The sequence below is a fragment of the Gracilinanus agilis genome, chromosome 3 (genome assembly GCF_016433145.1).
Source record: "Gracilinanus agilis isolate LMUSP501 chromosome 3, AgileGrace, whole genome shotgun sequence".
In the NCBI taxonomy this organism is placed as follows: Eukaryota; Metazoa; Chordata; class Mammalia; order Didelphimorphia; family Didelphidae; genus Gracilinanus; species Gracilinanus agilis.
Genome location: NC_058132.1, coordinates 455916197 through 455939373, shown reverse-complemented (window position 1 = coordinate 455939373; position 23177 = coordinate 455916197). Strand labels below are relative to the sequence as shown.

General features: G+C 34.5%; 1 protein-coding gene across 1 annotated transcript in view; it reads right to left on the bottom strand.

The window, feature by feature from the left end:
- Window positions 1-23177, bottom strand: part of CLTRN (collectrin, amino acid transport regulator) — a 111260-nt gene that overhangs the window by 70471 nt on the left and 17612 nt on the right. Inside the window, exon 3 of the mRNA XM_044670354.1 lies at window positions 10229-10314. Coding sequence (XP_044526289.1) covers window positions 10229-10314 — 86 coding nt within the window. The remainder of the gene's footprint in view (window positions 1-10228; window positions 10315-23177) is intronic.

Genomic DNA, 23177 nt, shown 5'->3' with positions numbered 1-23177 from the left:
TAGACAGGGTCTGGTTCACTGGAGTGAGAAGGAAGCACAGCCTGCAGCAAGGCCCCACCATGGAGTACTGATAAAATCCGACAGCAAGTCCCCTACCCACCACACTACATCTACTGTTCCAGGTTCTGAACATGGGCCCAAATCAAGATCCTGAGACCCTGCTAGGCCAACAGTAGTACAACCCCACACACACTCCTTAAAGTTTTAAGCCCCATCCCACACCTGCAGTGAGGCCACAAGCCTCAGCACAGAGTATTTCGTGGTGTGCCTATATGGTGCAGGCCCAGAAAGAGGCTCTAGGTCCCTCCCAAGGCCCCAAGTACAAGGTAGTTATCAAGGTGCCTAGCTAGGGCGAGCCCAAGGGAAGACCAAGTGCCAACATCCAAGCTCACAATGAGATTCTGAATCCCAGTGCAAGGTAGTCCATGGTATACCTGGTCTGTATAAAACCAAAGTGAGGCTCAGGGACCCTACCCAAACTCAAAGTGGAGTTAAAAGCTCCAGGGCAAGGCAGATCATAGGGTGTCTGACTTGATCAAACCCAAAGCCCCTGTTCAAGCCTTTGGCTAGACCCTGAGCCCCACCACAGCTCATGGTGCTCTGAACTCTGCAAACAATCAGCAGTTCCATGGAGTGATCAAATCAGCCTTGGGAGGTGGCTTTTAGAGCTCTCACCCCCCATGGCATCATACTACTTTGGAAGAATTAAAATTTTCAGAATTCCAGAAATAGATCTAAGGTCAGCAGCAAAGAAAAACTGAAGTTTAAGAGAGTGTCTTCTCTATCCTAAGAATAGAGCCCACCCTTAAAATAAAAATGCAAGTCAAGAAAAAATACTGGGAAAATGAACAAACATCTCCCCTCAAAAAACCTAACCATAAGAAAATGTTATGAAGAAAAAGAAAAGCAAGGCACAGACTCAGAAAGGAAGAGTGAAAGCAAATCAGCTACATGCAAAGCTTCAAAGAAAAATATGCATTGGTCTCAGGCTCTGGGAGAACTCGAAAAGGATTTTTTAAAAAATCAGTTAAGAGAAGCAAAGAAAAAAAGGGGGGAAAGAATGAAAGCAACACAAGGAGGAAATTATAGCCTAAAGAGCAGAATTGGCCAAATGGAAAAAGAGGCACAAAAACCCAATGAAGGAAAGAGTTTTTTTTTAAAGTATAACTGACCAAATGAAAAAGTAGGTTCAAAAGCTAATGGAAGAAAATAGTTTCTTAAAAAAGTAGAATTGGGCAACTAGAAGCTAATAACTTCATGAGAAGAAACAATAAAACAAAAGAAAAAAAAAGAAAAAAAAACAGAAGAAAACATAAAATGTTTCATTGAAAAAAAACTGAGCTGGAAAATAGATACAAGAGATACAAGTTAAGAATTATTGGAAAATCTGAAAGCCATGATTTTTTTAAAAAGCCAAGACATTATATCATAAGAAATTATCAAAGAAAACTGCCTCAGTATTCTTAAATAAAGGAAGTGAATAGAAATAGAAAGAATCCACAGGTCACCTCCTGCAATAAATCACCTAACAACAGCTCCCAGGAATATTATAGCTAAATTCATGAGCCCCAAGCTAAGGAGAAAATGTTACAAGTTGACAGAAAGAAACAACTCAACTATCATGGAACCACAGTCAGGATTACACAAGACTTAGCAGCCTCTGCATAAAAGGATTAGAAGGCTTGGAATATGATATTCTGGAAGGCAAAACAGCTAAGTTTACAACCTAGAACCTTCTATCCAGAAAAACTGAGTATATTCTTTCAAGGGGAAAAATAGTTATTTAACAAATTAGAAGATTTCCAAGCATTACTGATGAGAAGACCAGACCTAAACAGAAAATCTGATGTCCAATTGCAGGACTCAAGAAAAGCATAAAAAGATAAATTCAAGAGATTCAATAAGGTCAAGCCATTTATATTCCTACATGGAAAGATGGCATTAGAAATTATTAAAAATTTTATCAGAACTAGAGCAGTTAGGAGTGCACATAGACAGAGGATGTGGGAGTAAGCTGATTAGGATGATATAATATACAAAAAAAATTGAGGAGTAAAAAAATGGATTGCACTGAGAGACAAGGGAAGGGAGAGATATAATATGGTAAATTATCTCACCTAAAGAGGTACAAAAAACTATTACAGTGGAGGGAAGGATAAGGGTGGTAACCGGATAAGAGGAGGAACAACAACCATACTCAGTTGAGTATAGAATCCTACATTATCCTATAGAGAAGTAGGAGGGGAATAAGAAAAAGGGTGGGGGTAATAGAAGGGAGGGGAGAAGTAGAGGGTGGTGATTAAAGCAAAATACTTGTGAGAGGGACAGAGTAAAAGGAGAGAGAAAGAGCAGGATCAGAAAGGGAAAATAAGATGGAGGAGAATACATAGTCAGTAATCATAAATGTGAATGTGAATGGGATAAATTCACCCCCCAAAAAAGGAGGCAGACAGCAGAGTAGATTAAAAATCCTATGATATGTTATTCACAAGAAACACAATTGAAGCAAGGAGATACCCATGAAGCAAACGTAAGGAGCTAGAGTAGAATTTATTATGCATCATCTGAAGTAAGAAAAAGCAGGAGTAGCAATCATGATCTCAGAAAAATCTAAATCAAAAATAGATCTAATTAAAAGAGATAAGGAAGGAAATTACATCTTGATAAAAGGTACTCTAGACAATGAAATAATATCAATATTAAGCATATGCACCAAATGGTATAACCTCCAAATTTTTAAAGGAGAAATTAAATGAGTTTTAGGAGGAAATAGACAGTAAAACTATTCTAGTGGAGAACCTCAAATTCCCCCTGTCTGATCTAGGTAAATTCAAACCACAAAATAAATAAGATAGAAGTGAAGGAAGTGAATGAAATTTTAGAAAAGTTATAACTAAGAGATCTCTGAAGAGAACTGAATAGGAATAGAAAGGAATATACCTTCTTTTTCAGTCAGTACATGACACCTACAAAAAAACTGACAATGTATTAGGACATAACAACTTCACAACCAAATGCAGAAAAAAAATGCATCCTTTTCAGATCAAAGCAATAAAAATTTTAATCAATAAGGTTCTATGGAAGGACAAATAAAAATTAATTGGAAACTGAATAATCCAAAGCTAAAAAATGGGATGCATCAAAGAACAAATTATAGAAACAATAATTTCACTGAAGAGACTGACAATGAGGAAACAGCATATCAAATTTTATGGGATATAAGCAAAGCAGCATTTAAGGGAAATTTTCTATTTCTAAAGGCTTACATCAGTAAAACAGAGAAAATGCAGAACAATGAACTGGTCATACAACTAAAAAAACTACAAAAAGAACATATTTAAAATCCTCAATTAAAGACTAAATTAAAAATCCTAAAAATTAAAGGTTAAATTAATACAATTGGAAGTAAGAGAACCATTGAACTAATAAATAAGACTAAGAGTTGGTTTTATGAAAAACAATTAAAATAGATAGAGCATTGGTTACTTTGATTAGAAAAAAGAAAGAAGAAAATAAAATAATCATCATCAAAAATGAAAAGGGTGAACTTACCACCAATGAAGAGGAAATTAAACATTAGGAGCTATTTTTCCCAATTATATGCCAATAAGTCTGACAATCCAAGTGAAATGGATGAATATTTACAAAAATACAAATTGCCTAGATTAACAAAGGAGGAAATAGAATACTTAAATAATCCCATCCCAGAAAAAGAAATTGAACAAGCCATCAATGAACTCCCTAAGAAAAAAATCCCCAGGGCCAGATGGATTCACAAGTGAATTCTATCAATCTTTTAAAGAACAACCAATCCCAATAATAAAAAAATAATAAACTATTTGGGAAAATAGGCAGAGAAGGAATCTACCAAATTTCTTTTATGAAACAAATATGGCACTGTTACCTAAGCCAGGAAGAAAAAAAAACAGAGAAAGAATATTATAGGCCAATTTCATTAGTGAATATAGATGCAAAATTTTTAAATAAGATACTAGCAAGGACACTACAGCTAGGTATCATAAGAATTATTCACTATGATCAGGAATATATGTAAGGGGGAGAAATATTAAGGGATAAAAATAAAAGGTTAGACTAAATTTATCAGAGAGTAGGGTCGCCAGAATTAAGTAGACTTAATTCCAAATGAAAGACTCAAGTCAGAATGACTTTTATGGTAGTTTATTTATGAATAGGAAGAGAGAGTAAAAGTAAGAAAATCAGAGAGAGGATATGGCAAGATATCTAACCTAACATTCTAAGTATTTTGCTCTGGCCCCTGGCTCAACCCAGGCAGGGCTAATTAGTCCTCAGCTGGAAGGGTCTCAGCCTTGATCCAAGGGCCCAGTGATGAATAAAGTAAGGGTTTCAGCCACAAAGCCTCTCCCAAGAGGGGAGGCCTCTCCTGAAGCTAGTCCCTTCAGAAAATCCAGGAAGGAGTCAGCCTTTTTCGCTCACCTACATGGTACTTCGAAAAGAAAGCAGTCCAAGGTCCTCAGCCAGAGCTCCTCCAGGGTACAATTCAAGGCAAAAGAGAGCTTCCCAGGAAGTTCTGGCCACTTTTAAAGACCATCCCTTTTGTCACTTCCTGTACCTTCCTTCCATTTTATGTGTACCAATTACAACTAAAGCTTTGCTTAGGACTGCCCAGAGGGCAGTCAGTCAATTCTGATTTGTCACCCAGTTTTGCACACATGGCTTACAAACCTCCCCTACTAAAGTACACTTCTAGTGATAAAATCTAAAATTGGGCAGGGTAGAGTTAATCCATGTAGAGCTGCTTTAATATTGGGAAAACTATCAGCATATTGACCATATCAATAAACAAACTAACAGAAACCATATGATTATCTCAATATAGGCAAAAAAAAAGCCTTTGGCAAAATACAACACAAATTCCTATTTAAAACACTAGATAGTATAGGAATAAATGGGTCATTCCTTAAAATTAAAAGTAGTATGTACCTAAAACCATCAGCAAGTGTCATCTGCAATGGGGATAAGTTAGAAGCCCTTCCAATAAGATCTGGAGTGAAGCAAGGGTGCTCATTATCACCACTATTGCTTAATATTGTAATAGAAATGCTAGCTTTAACAATAAGGAAAGAAAAAGTAATTGAAGGAATTAAAGGAGGCAATAAGGAAACTAACCTATCACTCTTTGCAGATAATATGACAGTATGCTTAAAGAGTCTTAGAGAACCTGAAATAATTAATAACTTTAGTAAAGTTGCAGGATACAAAATAAATCCACATAAATCATCAGCGTTTCTATATATTACCAACAGAGTCCAGCAGCAAGAATTAGAAAAAGAAATTCCATATAAAAACAGGCTAGAAAATATAAAATACCCAGGAATCCACTTGCCAAGGCAAACACAGGAATTAAATTAACACAATTATAAAACACTTTTCATACAAATAAAGTCAGATCTAAACAATTGGGAAAATATTAATTGCTCATGGAAAGTCCAAGTTAATATGATAAAATGACGATTCTACCTAAATTAATTTACTTATTCAATGCCATACCAATCAAACTACCAAATAATTATTCTATAGAACTAGAAAAAATAATAAAATTCATCTGGAAGAACAAAAGGTCAAGGATATCAAAGGAACTGATGAAAAAAAATGTGAAGGAAGGTAGTCTATCAGTAGCAGATATCAGTACCAGTCTATAATATGAAGCTTCAACCATCAAAACAGTCTGGTACTGGCTAAAAGAAATGGTAGCTCAATTGAATAGATTAGATACACAATAGAGAGGGGTAAATGACCTTAGCAATCTAGTGTTTGATAAGCCCAAAGACCCCAACTTTTGGAATAAAAACTCACTCTTTAACAAAAACTGCTGGGAAAATTGGAAAATAGTATGGCAGAAGCTAGGTTTAGACCAATATCTCATACACTATACCAAGATAAGGTCAAAATGGATATATGATTTAGATGTAAAGAGTGATACCATAACTAAATTAGAGGAACACAGAGTAGTTTACTTGGCAGATCTTTGGAGAAGAGAAGAATTTATGACCAAACAAGAGGTAGAGATGTAAAATGAATAGTTTTTATTACATTAAATTAAAGGGGTTTTGTATAAACAAAATAAAATTAAAAAATTAAAACTGGGTAAAAAAAATTTATAACACATTTCTCTGATAAAGGTCTTATATTTGAAATCTATAGAGAACTAAGTCAAATTTATAAGAATACAAGCTATTCCCCAATTGAAAAATGGTCAAAGATTATGAACAAACAATTTTCAGATAAAAAAATCAAAGCCATCAATAATCATAGTTTAAAAATGTTCTAAATCATTCTCGATTAAAGAAATGCAAATTACAACAATGCTGAGATACCACCTAACATCTATCAGATTGGTCAATGTGACAGTAAAGTGGTAAATGTTGGAGGGGATGTGGCAAAAGTGGGACACTAATGAATTGTTGGTGGAGTTATAAACTGATCCAACAGTTCTAGAGGGCAAATTGGAACCATGCCCAAGGGGCTGTAAAAATGTTCATACCTTTTGGACTTGTGATATTACCCCTGGATCTATAACCCAAAGATCATAAAAAAGAGAAAAGGACTTATTTGTACAAAAATATCTTTAGCAGCTCTTCTTTTAGTGACAAAGAATTGGAAAATGAGAAAATGTTCATCAATTGGAAATGGCTCAATAAAGAGTGCTACATGTTGGTGATGGAATACTAATTGTGCTATAAGAAATGATAAGCAAGAAGATTTCAAAAAAAGCTGGAAAGATCTGCAAAGCAAAATAAAAGAATGAGAGAACATTGTACAAAATAACAGCAATATTGTACGGTGATCAACTCTAAAAGACTTAACTATTCTCAGCAATAAAATAATCTGAGAAAATTCTAAGAGACTTATGACAACAAATGCTATCTACCCCCAGAGAAAGAACTTCTGGAGTTAGCAGCAAATCAAAGCTGTTTTTCACATTTGTTTACTTATGGTTGTATTTTGGAGTTTGGGTTTTATATGAGTATTCTCTTACAACAATGAACAATATAGAAATATGTTTTGTATGATAATACATGTAAAACTCAGATCAAATTGCTTACCATCTCTGAGAATGGAGAGGGAAGGGAAGGAGAGAGACAATTTGTAGCTTATAATTTTGGGAAAAGTACATTGAAAATTGTTATTTCATGTAATTGGGAAAATAAAATATCTTTGTATAAAAGATTCCTGGACTACCTGACAGCCATGATTTAAAAAAAAGAAAGCCTAACTATCATCTTTCAAGAAATTATTATAAAGGAAAATTACCCTGATATCTTAGATCCAGAGGCTAAATTGAAATTTAACGAAATTACCAATCATCTCTTGAAACAAATCCCCAAATGAAAACTCTCAGGGATATTCTGAAGCTCTGAGGTCAAAGAGGAAATATTGTAAACATCCAGAAAGAAATAATTTAAATAACAAGGAGTCACAGTTAGGGTCACACAAGATCTAGCAACTTCCATGTTAATGGAGTAAAGGATACAAAATATGATATTCTGGAGAGCAAAGGAGCTAGGATAACAAACAAAAATCACCTACTCAGCAAAACTGAACGTAATCCTTTGGAGGGGATGGATATTTAATGAAATAGAGAACTTATTATAATTATAAATATTTCTGATGAAAAGACCAGAGCTGAAAAGAGAATCTGACCTTCAAAAATAAGTCTCAAGAAAAGCAGATAAAAGTAAATATGGAATAGTAACAAAAGGGACTCATAGGGCTAAACTGTTTAAAATTCCTATATAGAAAGATGATATATGTAATTCCTAAGAACTTAGTCATTATTAGCATAGTTAGAAGAGTCTGGATAGACAGAAGGAATGTGTCTGAGTGAATTATGTTAGGATGATGTCTAAGAAAAGAATGTTAAAGTGAGAAAGAGCAATACACTCCGAGAAAGGGAAAGGGAAAAAAATGGGTGAAATTTTCTCACATAAAAGATACACAAAGAGCTTTTGGGAAAATGAGGGGGAGTGGCAGGCCATGCTTGAACATCACTCTCATTGGCATTGGATCAAAAAGGGAAGAATATATAAACACATTTCACTAAGTATTCTATCGTACACAATAAGGTGATAGGAGGGGAAGGGGATAAGAGATATGGGGGGTCAGGAGGTAGAAAGGGGAGTGGAAATGGAAAGAATTAAGGGAGGTAGTGATCAGAAGCATGACAGACTTTTGAGGAAGGACAAGATAAAGAGAGAGATAAACAGAGAAAAATGGAATGGACGGAATGCATAACTGGTGATCATAATTGTGTATATGAATGGAATGAGCTAACCCCTAAAATGAAAATAGAAAACAGAATAGGTTAAAAACCAGAATCCAACAATCTGTTGTGTACAAGAAATACATCTGGGTCAGAAAGACATAAAAAGTTGAAATGAAGGGCTAGAGCAGAGTCTATTATGCTTCATCTGAAGCAAAAAGGGCAGAGTAGCAATCATGATTTCAGACAAAACAAAAGCAAAATTAAACTTTATTGGGGCAGCTGGGTAGCTCAGTGGAGTGAGAGTCAGGCCTAGAGACGGGAGGTCCTAGGTTCAAACCCGGCCTCAGACACTTCCCAGCTATGTGACCCTGGGCAAGTCACTTGACCCCCATTGCCCACCCTTACCACTCTTCCACCTATGAGACAATACACCGAAATACAAGGGTTTAAAAAAAAATTAAACTTTATTGAAAGAGATTATCAGGGAAACTACATTTTACTGTAAATTTCTCTGATAAAGACCTCATTTCTAGAACATATAGAAAAGTGAGTCATGTTTATAAAAATAAGAGCAATTGATAAATGATAAAGGATATGAACAGGCAGTTTTCACAAGAAGAAATCAAAGCTATCTATAGTCATTAAAAATTCTCTAATCACTATCAATTAGAGAAAGGCAAATTAAAACAATTCTGAGGTATTACCTCATGCCTATAAGAAATGACAAATGCTGAAGGAGATGAGGAAAAATAGATACATTAATGAATGGTTGGTGGAATGGTGAACTGGTCCAACCATTCTGGAAAACAATCCAGATCTATGCCCAAAGGGCATAGCTGTGCATAATATGTATATACATACAAACCATACCACTATAAGATCTAGGTACAGACCTTGTATTTGTATTGCTGGATCAAATAAAAAAAGAAAAAGGAAAAAAACTTGTATGTACAAAAATGTTTATAGCAATTCTTTTTGTGGTGGCAAAGGACTGGATATTGAAGGGATGCTCATCATTAGGGGAATGACTGAACATGTTGTGGTATATGATTATGATGGAGTATTATTGTATAATGATGAGAGGAGTTCAGAAAAAAACATGACAACATCTATATAAAATTGATGCAAAGTGAAGTGAGAAGAACTAGGAGTTCATTGTGCACAGAAAGAGTAATATTGTAATGATGATCAACTGTAAAATACTTGGCTATTTTGATCTATACAATAGTCAAAGAGAATTCCAAATGATCCATGATGAAAAAAGTGCTATCCAGCTCCAGAGTGATGATGAACTCTGAGGGCAAATGCCTAATATGGAAATGGTTGACAAGATTTCACACATATAATTGACATGATATTGTTTGCCTTCTCCATGGGTTTGGGAGGTGTGAAAAGGAGAGAGAGAGAGAGAATCCAGAAATCAAAATTTAACAAAAATTTTAAGTAAATAAATAAATATTCAACATATTTTTTAAAAATATTATGTTGTATTATAGAGGGTGATGTACAGTACTAGTCTAAGCTGAATTTCTGCTAGACTGCTTTCTGTTTTACCAGTAGATTTTATAAATTAGGAGATTTTCCCCAAGTACCTTATGTTTTCCACTTTATCAAGCATTAGGTAATCAAATTCTATCATTTTTCAATCTCCCTTGTCTACCCACTAGTCTATTCCTCTCGGTTTTTGTTTTTTTTAACCAAACCAGGTAGTTTTGATGATTGCACCCTTATAATATAATCTGAGGTCTTCAAGTGCTATTCCCCTTTCATCCTAACTTATTTTCATCATTTCTATTGAAATTCCAGGTTTTTTGTTTTCCCAAAAGAATTTTGTTGTTAATTTTAACAAGTTCTCTAAAGTAACTTTTGGTAATTTGACTGGTATTGAATTAAAAGTGTAAGTTTTTAAAAAGTGATCTGTGGAAAAAAGGCACTATTGCAAATAAAATAAAAGAATTTTTGAAATTTCAACTATTTTCTTACTCTATTTTTTCTCTGTTGGAAAATGTTCGTATAGAAAAAGCCACCATTGCCTTGAATAAGTATTCTTCATTTTCATTCCAGGCATACTGTAAAATAAATAAAAGAAAAAAATTATCAATTTCAGAAAAAGAAAGATGGGAGAACAGAATGGAAAGGAGTCCAATTATTTTGCAGGCAAAACCATGTGTTTAGATGCAAAATATTCCTAAAGATCAGAAGATTGGTATTAAGGACATGTCCCGACTCTATATTTACATTGTAATCTGACTTCATCTTGCTTTTGTTTTCATCTTTTTGGGATTCAGTAGAAAAAGTCAAAAGAATTGGTGAAAGTGGGGAAACTCTTAATTATCTTTTTAAAACAATGTCAAATGAATGGAATGGTGAAATAAAAACAGAAAAACATATGATTATATAAACATCAAACTAGAATAGAATTTTCATTTCTGAGAATTCAATTAATTCAATTAATTCAATTTCTACTTCTCCAGTATTTCTAATTGCAATGGTGGCCCTTCCCACAAACATAGTACATAACATCTCTCATTATAGAATAATAGACATTATCATAGAATTTATTTTTAATTTTTTTCTAACTTTTTAGTTACACGTAGAAACAATTTTTGACAATTTTTGATAATTATAGAATATTTTAAAACCTCAGATGTCATCTAATCCAATGCCACTCAAATTATAAACATCTATGCTCCACTTGAAGACACTTTGTAATAGGGACCTCATTTCTGCCCACTTTACTATCCTCACCCATTTCTCATCACTAGTCCTTAGAGACTCCAATCTCCAATTACGATTTGGAGCAGGTTTAATTATTAGGAATACTTTCCTTATGTTGAATCAAAATATGCTTCTCTATAACTTCCATCTATTGATCCTAGTTTTGTCCTTTGGGGCTAAGCAGTACAAGTATAATCCTTCTTCTATATAATAATTCTAAATATATTTGAAGACTGACACCATGTCCTTCTGATGGCTTCATTTCTCCAGGGTTCCTTTCCTCTCTGAGATCCATACTTCTTGCCAGGAAGCCATTAATGTGAGACAGTTTCAGTAACCAAGATATGATCACCATAGCCTATCTCTATTATCTTCCTCCATCCCTAACACTGCCTACGATAGGAAGATTTGACATGTGAAAAGGGTAGAGACCTTCAACAGTGTTGAACAGCAATGTTTCCATTCAGCAGACTTATTTCTATAAGTCCATTTTTAAGACCTTCCCACAACTCCTGTTCTGCATGACATATACCTATGCTTATAATACTAGAGTATGAAAGGAAGAAAAAGAATAGACTGAAATACGCGAGAATTTGAATAGGTCAGAGTTTTTAATTTCTGCTAATTGCTAAGATCCTGCAACTAACCTAGGCTGAATCCCTGATCACTCTGTCCTACTTAGGCTCTGTTGAAACTATTTTCCTGAAAGCAGAGAGAATTTCTACTTTAATGGCACCAGAATTGGCACTACTTAATAAATGTTGACTGTTGCCTGGGTTCAAAAATCTTTAAGTCATCTTCAACTCATCCTTCTTTGTTGCCTCCAACACTATCACCAACTCCTCTGAAATACCTTTGTCATAAATGCCCTTTATTTCTTTAACACTGCTCCTAATTTAATTCATTCTATGAGCCCATAAACATTTGTCTGAACTATTATTAACTATTACAATAGCTTTCTTTACTGATCTCCCTATTTCTAGTTACCGTTCTCTCTTCCAGACCATTTTATCCTGTTCACTGATCCCAGATAATAGAGAACTATTTTGAGCACTCCCGTGCTCAAAAACCTTCAATGGATCCCCATTGCCTATTGTATAAAAGCAGAAGTAATTGAAGAAATTATATAGATGAAGTAAGACCAAAAGCTAAACCTCGTTTAGAAAAATGAGCAAGACTTTAAAATCACAGAATCTTAGCTGGAAAGAATATCAGAAGCCTTCCATTCCAATCAATACCTGATAAGAATCCCTACAATGTGTTTCATAAAGAAGGCATTTAGCTGTCAACTGAGGATTTCCAGTGAAGGGAAAGGGAAACCCGTTACCTCTTGAGAAAGCCCTTTCCTCTTTCAGATAACTCTAGTCCTTAGGAAATTCTCTTTCCATCCAGACAAAATGAGATTCTTTGCAACTTCTACCCATTACTGCCCTGTAGCAAAACAAGACTATTCATTCTTCCACCAAGTTTTTCAAATACTTAACAAGTTATCATCCCCTCTCTTCCTCTTCCCCCCTCCCCCGGAACCCACCTCAGTTTCCCCCCCAAAGGGTTTTTCCCCTTCCTTCTTAAACGCCATTATTACATCCTTTATTTTAAATTGTGTCAGAGTTCTTTTTGTTTTCTCATTACCTTTTTGATGAGTTCTTATTTTCCTGTGAAAATCACAAACAATTCTATCTTTTTAGGTATCCCTATTTTTAGTTTTGAAAGAAATAGTGAGGAATCAAGCTCCCTAGGGATCTCTCTCTGCATTATCTTCCCAGAAATCCTAAAAAGGTATTTTTCTTACAATGATTCTATGAAGTAAGAAGTATTATTCCCATTATACTAGCTCTAAGAGATAAAGTGACTTTCCTGCAATTAACTGCCACATAAGTGGCAGTATATATAAACAGCAAGTAAGTGGTGGTATATGTACTTTGAATATAGATATAATTTGTATTTGTATATAGATATGCGATTAACTGCAATTAACTACCATGTAAGTGGTAGCATATATACACAGCAAGTAAGTGGTGATATGTATTCTTTGTATATAGATATAATTTGTATTTGTATACAAAGTATATACACTACCACTTACTTGCTATGTATGTATGTGTGTATAAAATATATAGGCATGTGGCTGTGTGTATTGTACACATGTGTAAAATATGCCGTGTGTGGTATGTGCATACCTACATGGATGTCTATTTTGCATGTGTGTATGCATGAGATTTGTACATGTGGCACACTGTATATGTGTGCATCTATATACACCTACATATACTTTGAATATGCTCTACCACTTACTTGCTGTCTACATATACAGGTATACACACACATATATACCTTATTATTAAATTATTATATGATATATAATATATAACATATAAATTATTACAAATAATTTAAGACTCTCCCTGAAAAAGACAAGAATGTAATCAAAAAGTATTAATAAAGTGTTAAAAGTAATCATAAATAGTTATTATGATTAATAATAATGGCTAACATTTACCTAGCACTTATTATGCACCAGGCATTTGACTAAGCACTCTACAAATATTATCTCATTTGATCCTTACAACGATCCTGAAATATAAAGTATTATCCCCAAGTCCCACATTCTATCCACTGGGCCATGTAACTTTCATTAAAAGGAACGACTCCATTAGATGAGAAAAATTTGTATATTCCTCTGCAGGGCTTTAAACTTGAAAATCTTGGATGGCATTCCATCAAGGAGACTCCCTTACCCCACACCCCACCCATTCATTGGCCATGGCATCTAGCAGTGACTTGTCTAGATGGAGAAACCTCATTCAGCAGTTGTTGAAGAGAGTTTGAGGCACAGTTGAGCTACATTCAGCAGGTATGAGACACACACTCCAGACAAACATGGAAACAAAAAAGTAGTCATTTAAGGGATGAAGCAGCCTTCAGGTACAGAACTCTGAGTGCAAACCACATTTCATTGACTCAAAAGGAAGCTAATCCCAGCAATCAAGTTATAGAATGAAACATAAACCTTAGGAACCTAGCTGAGAGACAACACTCAGAAGAAATCCTACTCTCAAGTGGAGCTGAGTGAAGAATTTACAAAATTGCTAGTATTTTGCACTTATCCAGCACTTCAAGATTTGCAAAGTATTTTATAGATATGATCTTATTTTGTAGTCACAACAACCCCATAGGCAGATGGTATTATTATCCTCTTTTTACAAATGAAGAAACTAAGACAGATAGATATGATGACTTGCCCAAACACAGCTAGTAAAAAATCTGAGGCTAAATTTAAGTTAAGATTTTTTTTTAATTGTATCCACTGCATTTTATCTACAGTATTCTGTTCATTGAATCACTCAGAAAAAGACACTAGATGGGGGCAGCTAGGTGGTTCAGTGGATAGAGAGCCAGGCCTGGAGACAGTAAGTTCTGGGTTCAAATGTGGCCTTAGACATTGTCTAGCTGTGTGACCCTGGACAAATCACTTAAACCTCACAGCCTAGCCCTTACTGCTCTCCTGCCTTAGAACCAATACATAGTATTGATTCTAAGACAGAAAATAAGGATTTGATGAGAAAAGACACTAGACCATAGTTATAAATGCCTTGACCATATAGCTTTCTTTTATATGTAGTATGAAGTAGTAATATGGCTCACTACCATCATAAACTAAGTGTGAGCCCACACTTCACTAGGACACTCCACACATTTACTGGAACATGTACCACAAGTTTATGGGGACTAGGAGAGAATGTTAGAATGCTATCTTAACACATGCCTTTGTTAAGACCTTGAAGAGAGTGTGAAGTGCATTTGAGCTATATCTAACAGGTATGAAACACATACTCCAGACAAACATAGAAACAGAAAAACAATTATTTAAGGGATGAAGCAGCCTCCAAGAACAGAACTCTGAGCACAAACTGCATTCTATGAACCCAGGAGAAAGCTAATCCTAGCAATCAAGTTTCTCTTAATGGAAATCAAATCAGTTGGGGATGGTGGATTATAAATTGTTTTAGAAAGGCTATACCCCACAGAGGTATACCCTTTTTTAAATTTTCATTTAATTAATTTAGAATATTTTTCCATGGTTATATGAATCATGTTCTTTCCCTCCCTCCTCCCACACACCCTCCTGTAGCCAATGAGCAATTCCACTGGGTTTTACGTGTGTCATTGAGTAAGACCTATTTCCATATTATTGATATTTGCACTAGGGTGATTGTTTAGAGTCTACATCCCCAGTCATATCCCCATTGACCCATGTGATCAAGCAGTTGTTTTTCTTCTGTGTTTCTACTCCTACAGTCCTTTCTCTGGATGTGGATAGCATTCTTTCTCATAAATCCCTCAGAGGTATACCCTTGAAGCTGAGGTCTGCAACTACCTTTTGGGTTCACAATGTGTGAGTGCAACTTGGAGAAAGCCCAGAGGAGGTGCTACATAATTAATCAATAGTAATTTAGCAGGGCAGCTGGGTAGCTCAGTGGAGTGAGAGTCAGGCCTAGAGACAGGAGGTCCTAGGTTCAAATCCGGCCTCAGACACTTCCCAGCTGTGTGACCCTGGGCAAGTCACTTGACCCCCATTGCCTAACCTTACTACTCTTCCACCTATAAATCAATACACAGAAGTTAAGGGTTTGAAATTTAAAAAAAAGTTAAAAAAAATAATAAATATCCATTGAAGTCATTTCATGGTATGGTTGTAAAGAAAGATGTTATTCCACAGTGAGTGTAGAATGCATGAGCAAAAGTAGCAAAGCAGGAAAAATATGGAACATGGGATGATATTTAAAGGACCTGATGACCAGCTTTACTATATGTGGAGTAAGCATGGTACATCAAATTTGACTAGCAGCATGGGACCAGCTTATGGAGATCTGAAAGTCAGGATAATGAGTTTGTACTCTCTATGAAGGGAAATAGCCATTTTAAGTTCTTGTGCAGGAAAATGAGATGATAAAAGTAGTATTTGGGGAAGATTACTCTGACATTGGTATGCACCTTGAATTGAAGAGGTATAGGACAGAAGACAAGAGACCCAGGTAAGAAGTCATAACAGTAAACTAGGTGTGAAGAGATGAGAATCTAGAAAAAAGGTGACAATGACAATGAAAAGCAAATTCTAAAATAATATTATTATATTACTCTAAAGTTCTAAGGTTTCTAGGCTGAGAAACTAATTAACAATAATTGAAATTTATTTAGTGGCTTGAGGTTTGAAAAATGCTTTACATGTATTAAAGCATTGGATCCTTGCAACAACTCTATAGGTTTGATGCTATTAATTCTTTTTTTCATATATGAGAAGACTGAGACTCAGAATAAGTTGCTTGCTCAGGGTCACATATTTTGCAAATGTCTGAGGCTAAATTTGAACACAAATCTTACTGATCCCAAGTCAGACACTATCCATTTTTCATTTGACCAATATAAGGATTTGGGAAGTGGGGTTAATTTGTATAAGAAAGTGTCAGTTTTGGTCCCCCTGTGTTTGAGGTGATGGTTCCTCTAACTTTCTGCATAAGGATGTATTTGGGTTAATTAGAAAATATAGTATGGTGCAGGTAAAAATCTAGAACTAAAGAAATCTTTTTAGGAAAAAGGTTGTATGTTTCCATATTTTTCTTTTTCTTTGTGTGAGTGTCTATCAATATCTGTTTATCCTTCCAGTGTTTCTTTTGTTACAGATTTTTCCCTTTCTCTTTGATCATTGTGTTTGTTTGTGAGAGAGTCAGAGAGACAGAGATAAAGAGAGACAGAGAAAGAGACCGTCTCTTTTTCTTTCCATCGTCACCTCTTGTTTTTATATTTGTAGCTTCCTTCTTGTCAGCTCCCCTACTCAATAAATTCCAGTGGCTCTCTATTGCTTCCAAGAGCAAATACAAAATCCTCTACTTAACATTCAAAACCTTTCATAATTTATCTCCCTTCTACCTTTCCAGTCTTCTTACACCTTATTCCAGGACATCTACTCTTTGATCCAGTGACACGGGCTTCCTGACCATCCCTTAAACAATATTCTTTTAGTCATTATCACTGGCTGTTCCCCATCCCTGAAAATGCTCTCCCTCCTCTGCCCTGTCTTCTGACCTCTCTAGTTTCCTTTAAGTACCATCATAATTAAAATCCATCCTCTACCCTGTCTAATTCCTGTGCCTTCCCTCAGATAACTTGCTTTGTATATACAGGGATCCTTCCACATCTTGGGGATTAAGGGTATAGCACAATCTGGGAAATCTGTGTAAAACTGTTTGGTCTTCCCTTCATACTAGAAAAGAAGTCTGACTTTTTTTTCTTTTATGGAGTGTTTACTTATTTTATGGAGTTTCCTTATTGTAGAATTTGAGTTAAGCATTTGGTTGTAGGTCAATATTAAGATAGCTTTACATTTCTAGCCATCTAACTTTTGAGGGTTTTTTGGCAAACTGACTTTTTATTTATTTAAACTTTAAAAAAGAAATTGCATACATTTAAGGTACTAAAAGATAAAATGTATTAATGTTATACAATGTCATTTTATGTATTTTATGTATTTCTGAGTTTCTAAGCTTTTTCTGTATCATCTGCTGGTCTTCAAGTGCTGTCTTTGGTTTCCTCAAAACTCCCTAAAAATTCCCACTTAATTTCTCTTGCTTACCCCAAAATATTGAAGCTGTGACAGGGAAAATCATGATGTACAAGGGATACCTGTATTTGTTTGTGTGTTGCCTCCATTGTATAAACTCCTCGTGGGAAAGTACGGTCTTTTGCCCCCCCCCCTTTTTTTTAAATCCCTTAGCACAAAGCCTGGCATATCACAGCTCCTTATTAAAGGCTGATTGATTTCCTATTCATTTCTGTTTTTCTTTTCTCTCTCCTCTGACTTTTTTTCTCAACTGTTCATAACCAAAATATTTTTCCCTACTATTTTTTCAATTTATTAGTTTGGCTATTTCATGATATTAAAAGTGGAAATATTTCATATTTCTGTCTATTTATAAATAATCAAAAATTATTTTTTATGTGACCCCTGACTGATTTTTTAAAAATAGGGTCAAATTTGAAAATTTTTGAAAAAAGACTACCCATTCTTAGAGTAAAAGACAGAACTTGCAATTTTAAAATCTCCTTACTGGCAATGAGACAGTATGGATTCAGTACTGTGGGAGTTAAGGATTCTTCTGAGGGAAAAACCAGGATTGCTTTCCTACAATCTTCTATCATATTGAAATAACATTATCCATTTAGGAATTCCTTATATCCAAAGTTTATGAAAATTCAAGGCAAGGAGCACCAGAAAGTGACAAATTAGTGTGTAACCTTTGAAGAATAAGTTTTTTAAATAAACTTTTTTTTAATTCAGTCAATTCTACTACAAAAATGAATAATATGGAAATAGGTATTGAGTAATAATACATGTATAACCCAGTGGAATTACTTGTCAGCTCCAGTAGAGTAGAGGAAAAGGGGAAGGAGAGAACATGAATTATGTAACTATGGAAAAATATTTTTAAATAAGTAAATAATAAAATAAAAATGATAAAAATTCATCAAATTGTTTCCAGAGAAATAAAGACATCTCTACATTACACTAAAAACTCAGAGGTCCTTTAGTTTAAGTACCTGGAAGAATAAGGAGTAAGACAAAAGAATGTTTAGTTTTACACAGTGCTTGCCACACACTTTCTCAAGGTATGCTCAGATAAATAATAACAAAATTCTTCCAAACCTTTCATGTTTTCCTGATCTCTCCCTCACAATCTAATAAGAAAATGATATAATCTTGAAACAATACATTTGGATAGCTTTATTTGTCAAGATTTTAATAAAAATCTTATTGCTATGATTAATTATGTTTTAATTCTTCAAAAGATCCATGATTTTTTCATCACTGTGGGTATTTCATTTTTAATTAAAAATTTTAAATTAATTTTCCTATATTACCACTTTTGCAAAGTCAATTTCTTGTTCAAGTACTCTGAAAGGTTTTCCTCATTACCTACAAAATAAAGTCCAACCTCTTATCCTAGAATCTGGGGGCTTTCACAACTTGACTTCATAGCCCCGCAGCCTTACCTCCCACTCCTTATCAACACAGACTATAGGCACCTACCAACTTGTCCTATTAACAGTCACAAACACATTTTGTTCTTTTCTACCACGGAGTCTTTTAAAAATACATTTCCTGGGGCAGCTGGGTAGCTCAGTGGATTGAGAGTCAGGCCTAGAGACTGGAAGTCCTAGGTTTGAATCTGGCCTCAGACACTTCCCAGCTGTGTGACCCTGGGCAAGTCACTTGACCCCCATTGCCCACTCTTACTACTCTTCCACCTAGGAGCCAATACACAGAAGTTAAGGGTTTAAAAAATAAAAAATAAAAAAATAAAAATACATTTCCATCACCTGGAATGCTTTCCCACTCAATTTTACCCGCTCTCCAAAGTGTATCTCATCTCTTATCATACAAAAAATTTCCTTATATCATTATAGCTCACAAGAGCTTTTCTTCTCATCTGATCTAATAAAATTGACTATATTGTTCACTGTTTTTCATTCCAATCATGTTCTGACTTGTGTGACACATTAATATTTGTATTTGATATTTAACTTTTGGGCTGTTCATTGTTTGCCTCATGGTATTCAAGGTCAGTTTTAAGATTTCCTCTGTTATATTTTTCAAGGAATTTTAATAATTTTGGTATATGAATACAGGCCCCCTTGTTGGAAGAAAGTTCTTAAGGCAATGTTTTGCTGTACTAAATCAAAAAAAATTTATAATCTTTTAATAATGCTCTGTAATTTTAATATACCTCAATAATACTTCTTTGTGATAGTCAATTTATCATCTATTATGAAATAGCACTGTGTATTTGAGAATATGGATACTGCTTTTTAGTTTCATGTGGTTATGTGATTTCTTCCTAATTAGATGGTAAACTCCTTGAGGCAGAAACAATATCTTGTCTTGTTATTATCTCTGTTTTATTGCTGTTGACTTTTTGCAATTCTGAAAAATGTTCTTTTGACTCTGATTTCTTTACACTGCTTCTTTTCATACAGCTTCTTGTGTTTCTTTGAATTCTTCCTGTTTATCATTTCTTATTTCAATATAGATAGATTTATGTTCTCTTCAGTAAAATTTTTCCTTCTTTTGGTGCTGTACAATACTCATTCGTACGTATTAATTCCTGTCATTCTTATTCATGTCATAAATCTTCCACAGAGGATCCACCCATCTCTTGACATTATCAATCAATCAATGAATTAACAAACATTTATTAAGCATGTCCCAGGCAATGTACTAAGTGCTGAGGTGATAAAAAAAGAAGCAAAAAAAATTAGTTCCTGCCCTCAAGGAGCTTGAAATCTAATGGGTTAGACAACATTCAAGTAAATATATGCAAAACAAGTTATATATAGGAGGGTCCCCTTGGACTATCCATTAACCATCCCATAATCTCACCACATTTCTGAACCATTTTCATTTGCAGGTATATACCTCTATGATCACATCTGACACATCAATTCTCTTACAAAATTCTTGGTTGGTAATACTTCCCAGCTAATTTATTTCACTGTGTTTCCTCTCCATTACTTTCTTGGTGGTACTCAACTGTAATTCTTTGGAGAAAATAGTATTTCATCATTTGCAACCACATAGCATCTGTTATACCATGCTGCCATGTATGTGTATACATGCATATATATGTATATATTAATGAATATTTAGCATGTTACATAGAATCTACATGCATAGTGTATATATTTGTGTGTATATGCATACAAAAATACACGCATGTATATTCGTAATATATTTTAGCAACAAAAAGCAATAACTTATTTATATGAGCACAGGAAGGATGTCACTTAAAGTTGAAAATTTTCTAAAATAAATATAAACTTGTGTATATCATGTTACCATACAGACAGAAAAGTGGTGCACTGAATAGAGTTCTGAGTCTGGAGTCAGGAAGACCTGAGTTGAAATCTGACCACAGGTACTTATTAGTTGTATGACTCTGGCTTTTTTTGCCTCAGTTTCTCATCTGTAAAAACCAAGCTGGAGAAGGAAATGACAAGCCACCCCAATATCTTTGCCAAGAAAACTCCAGATGGGATCATGAGGACATGACTAAAATGACTGAACAACATCATAGGATCTATCATGAGCAAGAATATATTCGAACTAGCTTATAAAAAAGCCAGTTGTTAAATTTTCAGCGTGAGCATTTATATTTCAGAAATTGACAAACATTACAAATCTAATTTATTGTTTTATTAATTGTCTAGACATAATAAAGTGATGAAGGAAAACATTAATTATTCAGATTAAATATAGTAATACGTCCTTCATTTTTACTCCTAGAAAGTTGGTTGTTAAACATTTACTAGCATATCCTAGACAAAGCTATCACAACCAGACTACATGAAATAAATTAAAGCAGGCACAAATCAGATGTCCAGAAAGGTTTCCCAAAACAGTCAGTTCGTGTCCACTTGTTGTCTGCCCAAGATAAAAATTCTGATGGACTATTTCTATGGGTATAATGTGGGTAAAACATATCAGTTATCCATATGGTCTTTACTTTGTGGAGTTAATCTATAGCCTTTTGAATGGTTATTATACTGATTTAGGAGGTTCTGAAATGTTCTGGGACTCAGTACAATTAGTAGAGGATCATATATGTAAATAGAAGAATGCAGAGTATCTTGCCCATTGTCTATAAATAATCCCTCTTCCATTTGTAGTCTGCTAGATATCCCCAGGGACATGTTTAGCAAGCATTCATCTATTTCTCTACTTTCTGAATACTTTTCCTGTAATAGTCAGAGAGTAAATGAACAAAGTTATCTCTGTTTTTACATTGTTCAAACACTCTTGTATAATTTTGATACATGGGTAAAAAAAACTTGCTGGAGAAGAACATTTAAAAGGAGGCATTTTGCTCTACTCAACCAAATGCTTTTTTAAAAAAAATAGTCAACAAATAATAAGCAAAGAGAGAATCTGTATTCTCTACACCTTTCAGTCAATTGAGTGTCTGTAAAGATTGTCTCTAGGACAGCTAGGTGACTCAGTAGATACAGTGCCAGGATCATCTCCCCCAGTTAAAATTTGGTCTCAGATAATTATTAGTAATGTAACCCTGGGCAAGTCACTTAACTGTGTTTGCCTCAGTTTCCTCATCTGTCAAGTGAACTGGAGAAGGGAATTGCATACCACTCTAGTGTCTCTGCCAAGAAAACTCCGAATGTTTTGGGGTCACAAAGAGTCTGACACAACTGAACAACAACAAAGATAAGGTCTGTTGTAGAATATTCACTTACAAAAACCTGCCAGTTCCCTCCCCAAACCTTTGAGGAAGCTCTCAAAATTTGTGGATTTTTCTCATAGAAGTTTGTAGAGAACCTTAACATCAATATTATAATAAATATTTTATTAGAAAGGCTTAAGAATTTAAATCAACATAATGACCAATCATGATTGCAGAAGATTGATGATAAAGACTGATGTCCAACTCATGAAAGAGAGGTGATGGGCAAATAGGCGGAATGAGACATACTTTTTGAATGTAGCCAATGTAGGAATTTGTTTTGTTTGATTATGCTTTTTTAACACAAGAGTTCTGGATTTTTTCCAACTGGAATGTGAATAGAGTGCATTGGGAGGGGGAAAATGTTTGATAATTTTTTTTTAAGTTAAGATATAACTGCTTTAAAAAATTATTTTGAAGATATGGGAAAGCAAGTATGTGGGAATGTAATTATTGATATTCTTTTTTTCATGGAGTAATCATGAGGTCAAAAATTTCTTCCACACACATTATATTTCCCCCTTCATATATATATATGTTTATATATGTATATAATTGTTTTTATTTGAAAATAATTTCTTTCCAGCTACTTCAACCTGTCTCTTCCCTCCCCACATGATAAAAGGCATCATCCAGCAAATAGATATGTATAGATTACAGCTTTCATGTTTCTACTTCTCAGTTCATTCTCTGGAGATAAACATACACAAGCTATTCTTTGAATATTAAATCAATAGCTGTATTTATTTATTCTCTTGGTTCTACTTGATTCACTCTTCATTATCTCATGTAAATCTTTACAAGTTTCTTCCCTTCTTTGGTATGTTGAGAAATCATTACATCTCCTCTACTCCATTGCTTTTTTAACACCTTCAAAATCATCAACCCAGAACCTTCTCTGTGTAAGCCTGGTCCAATTGGTGCCA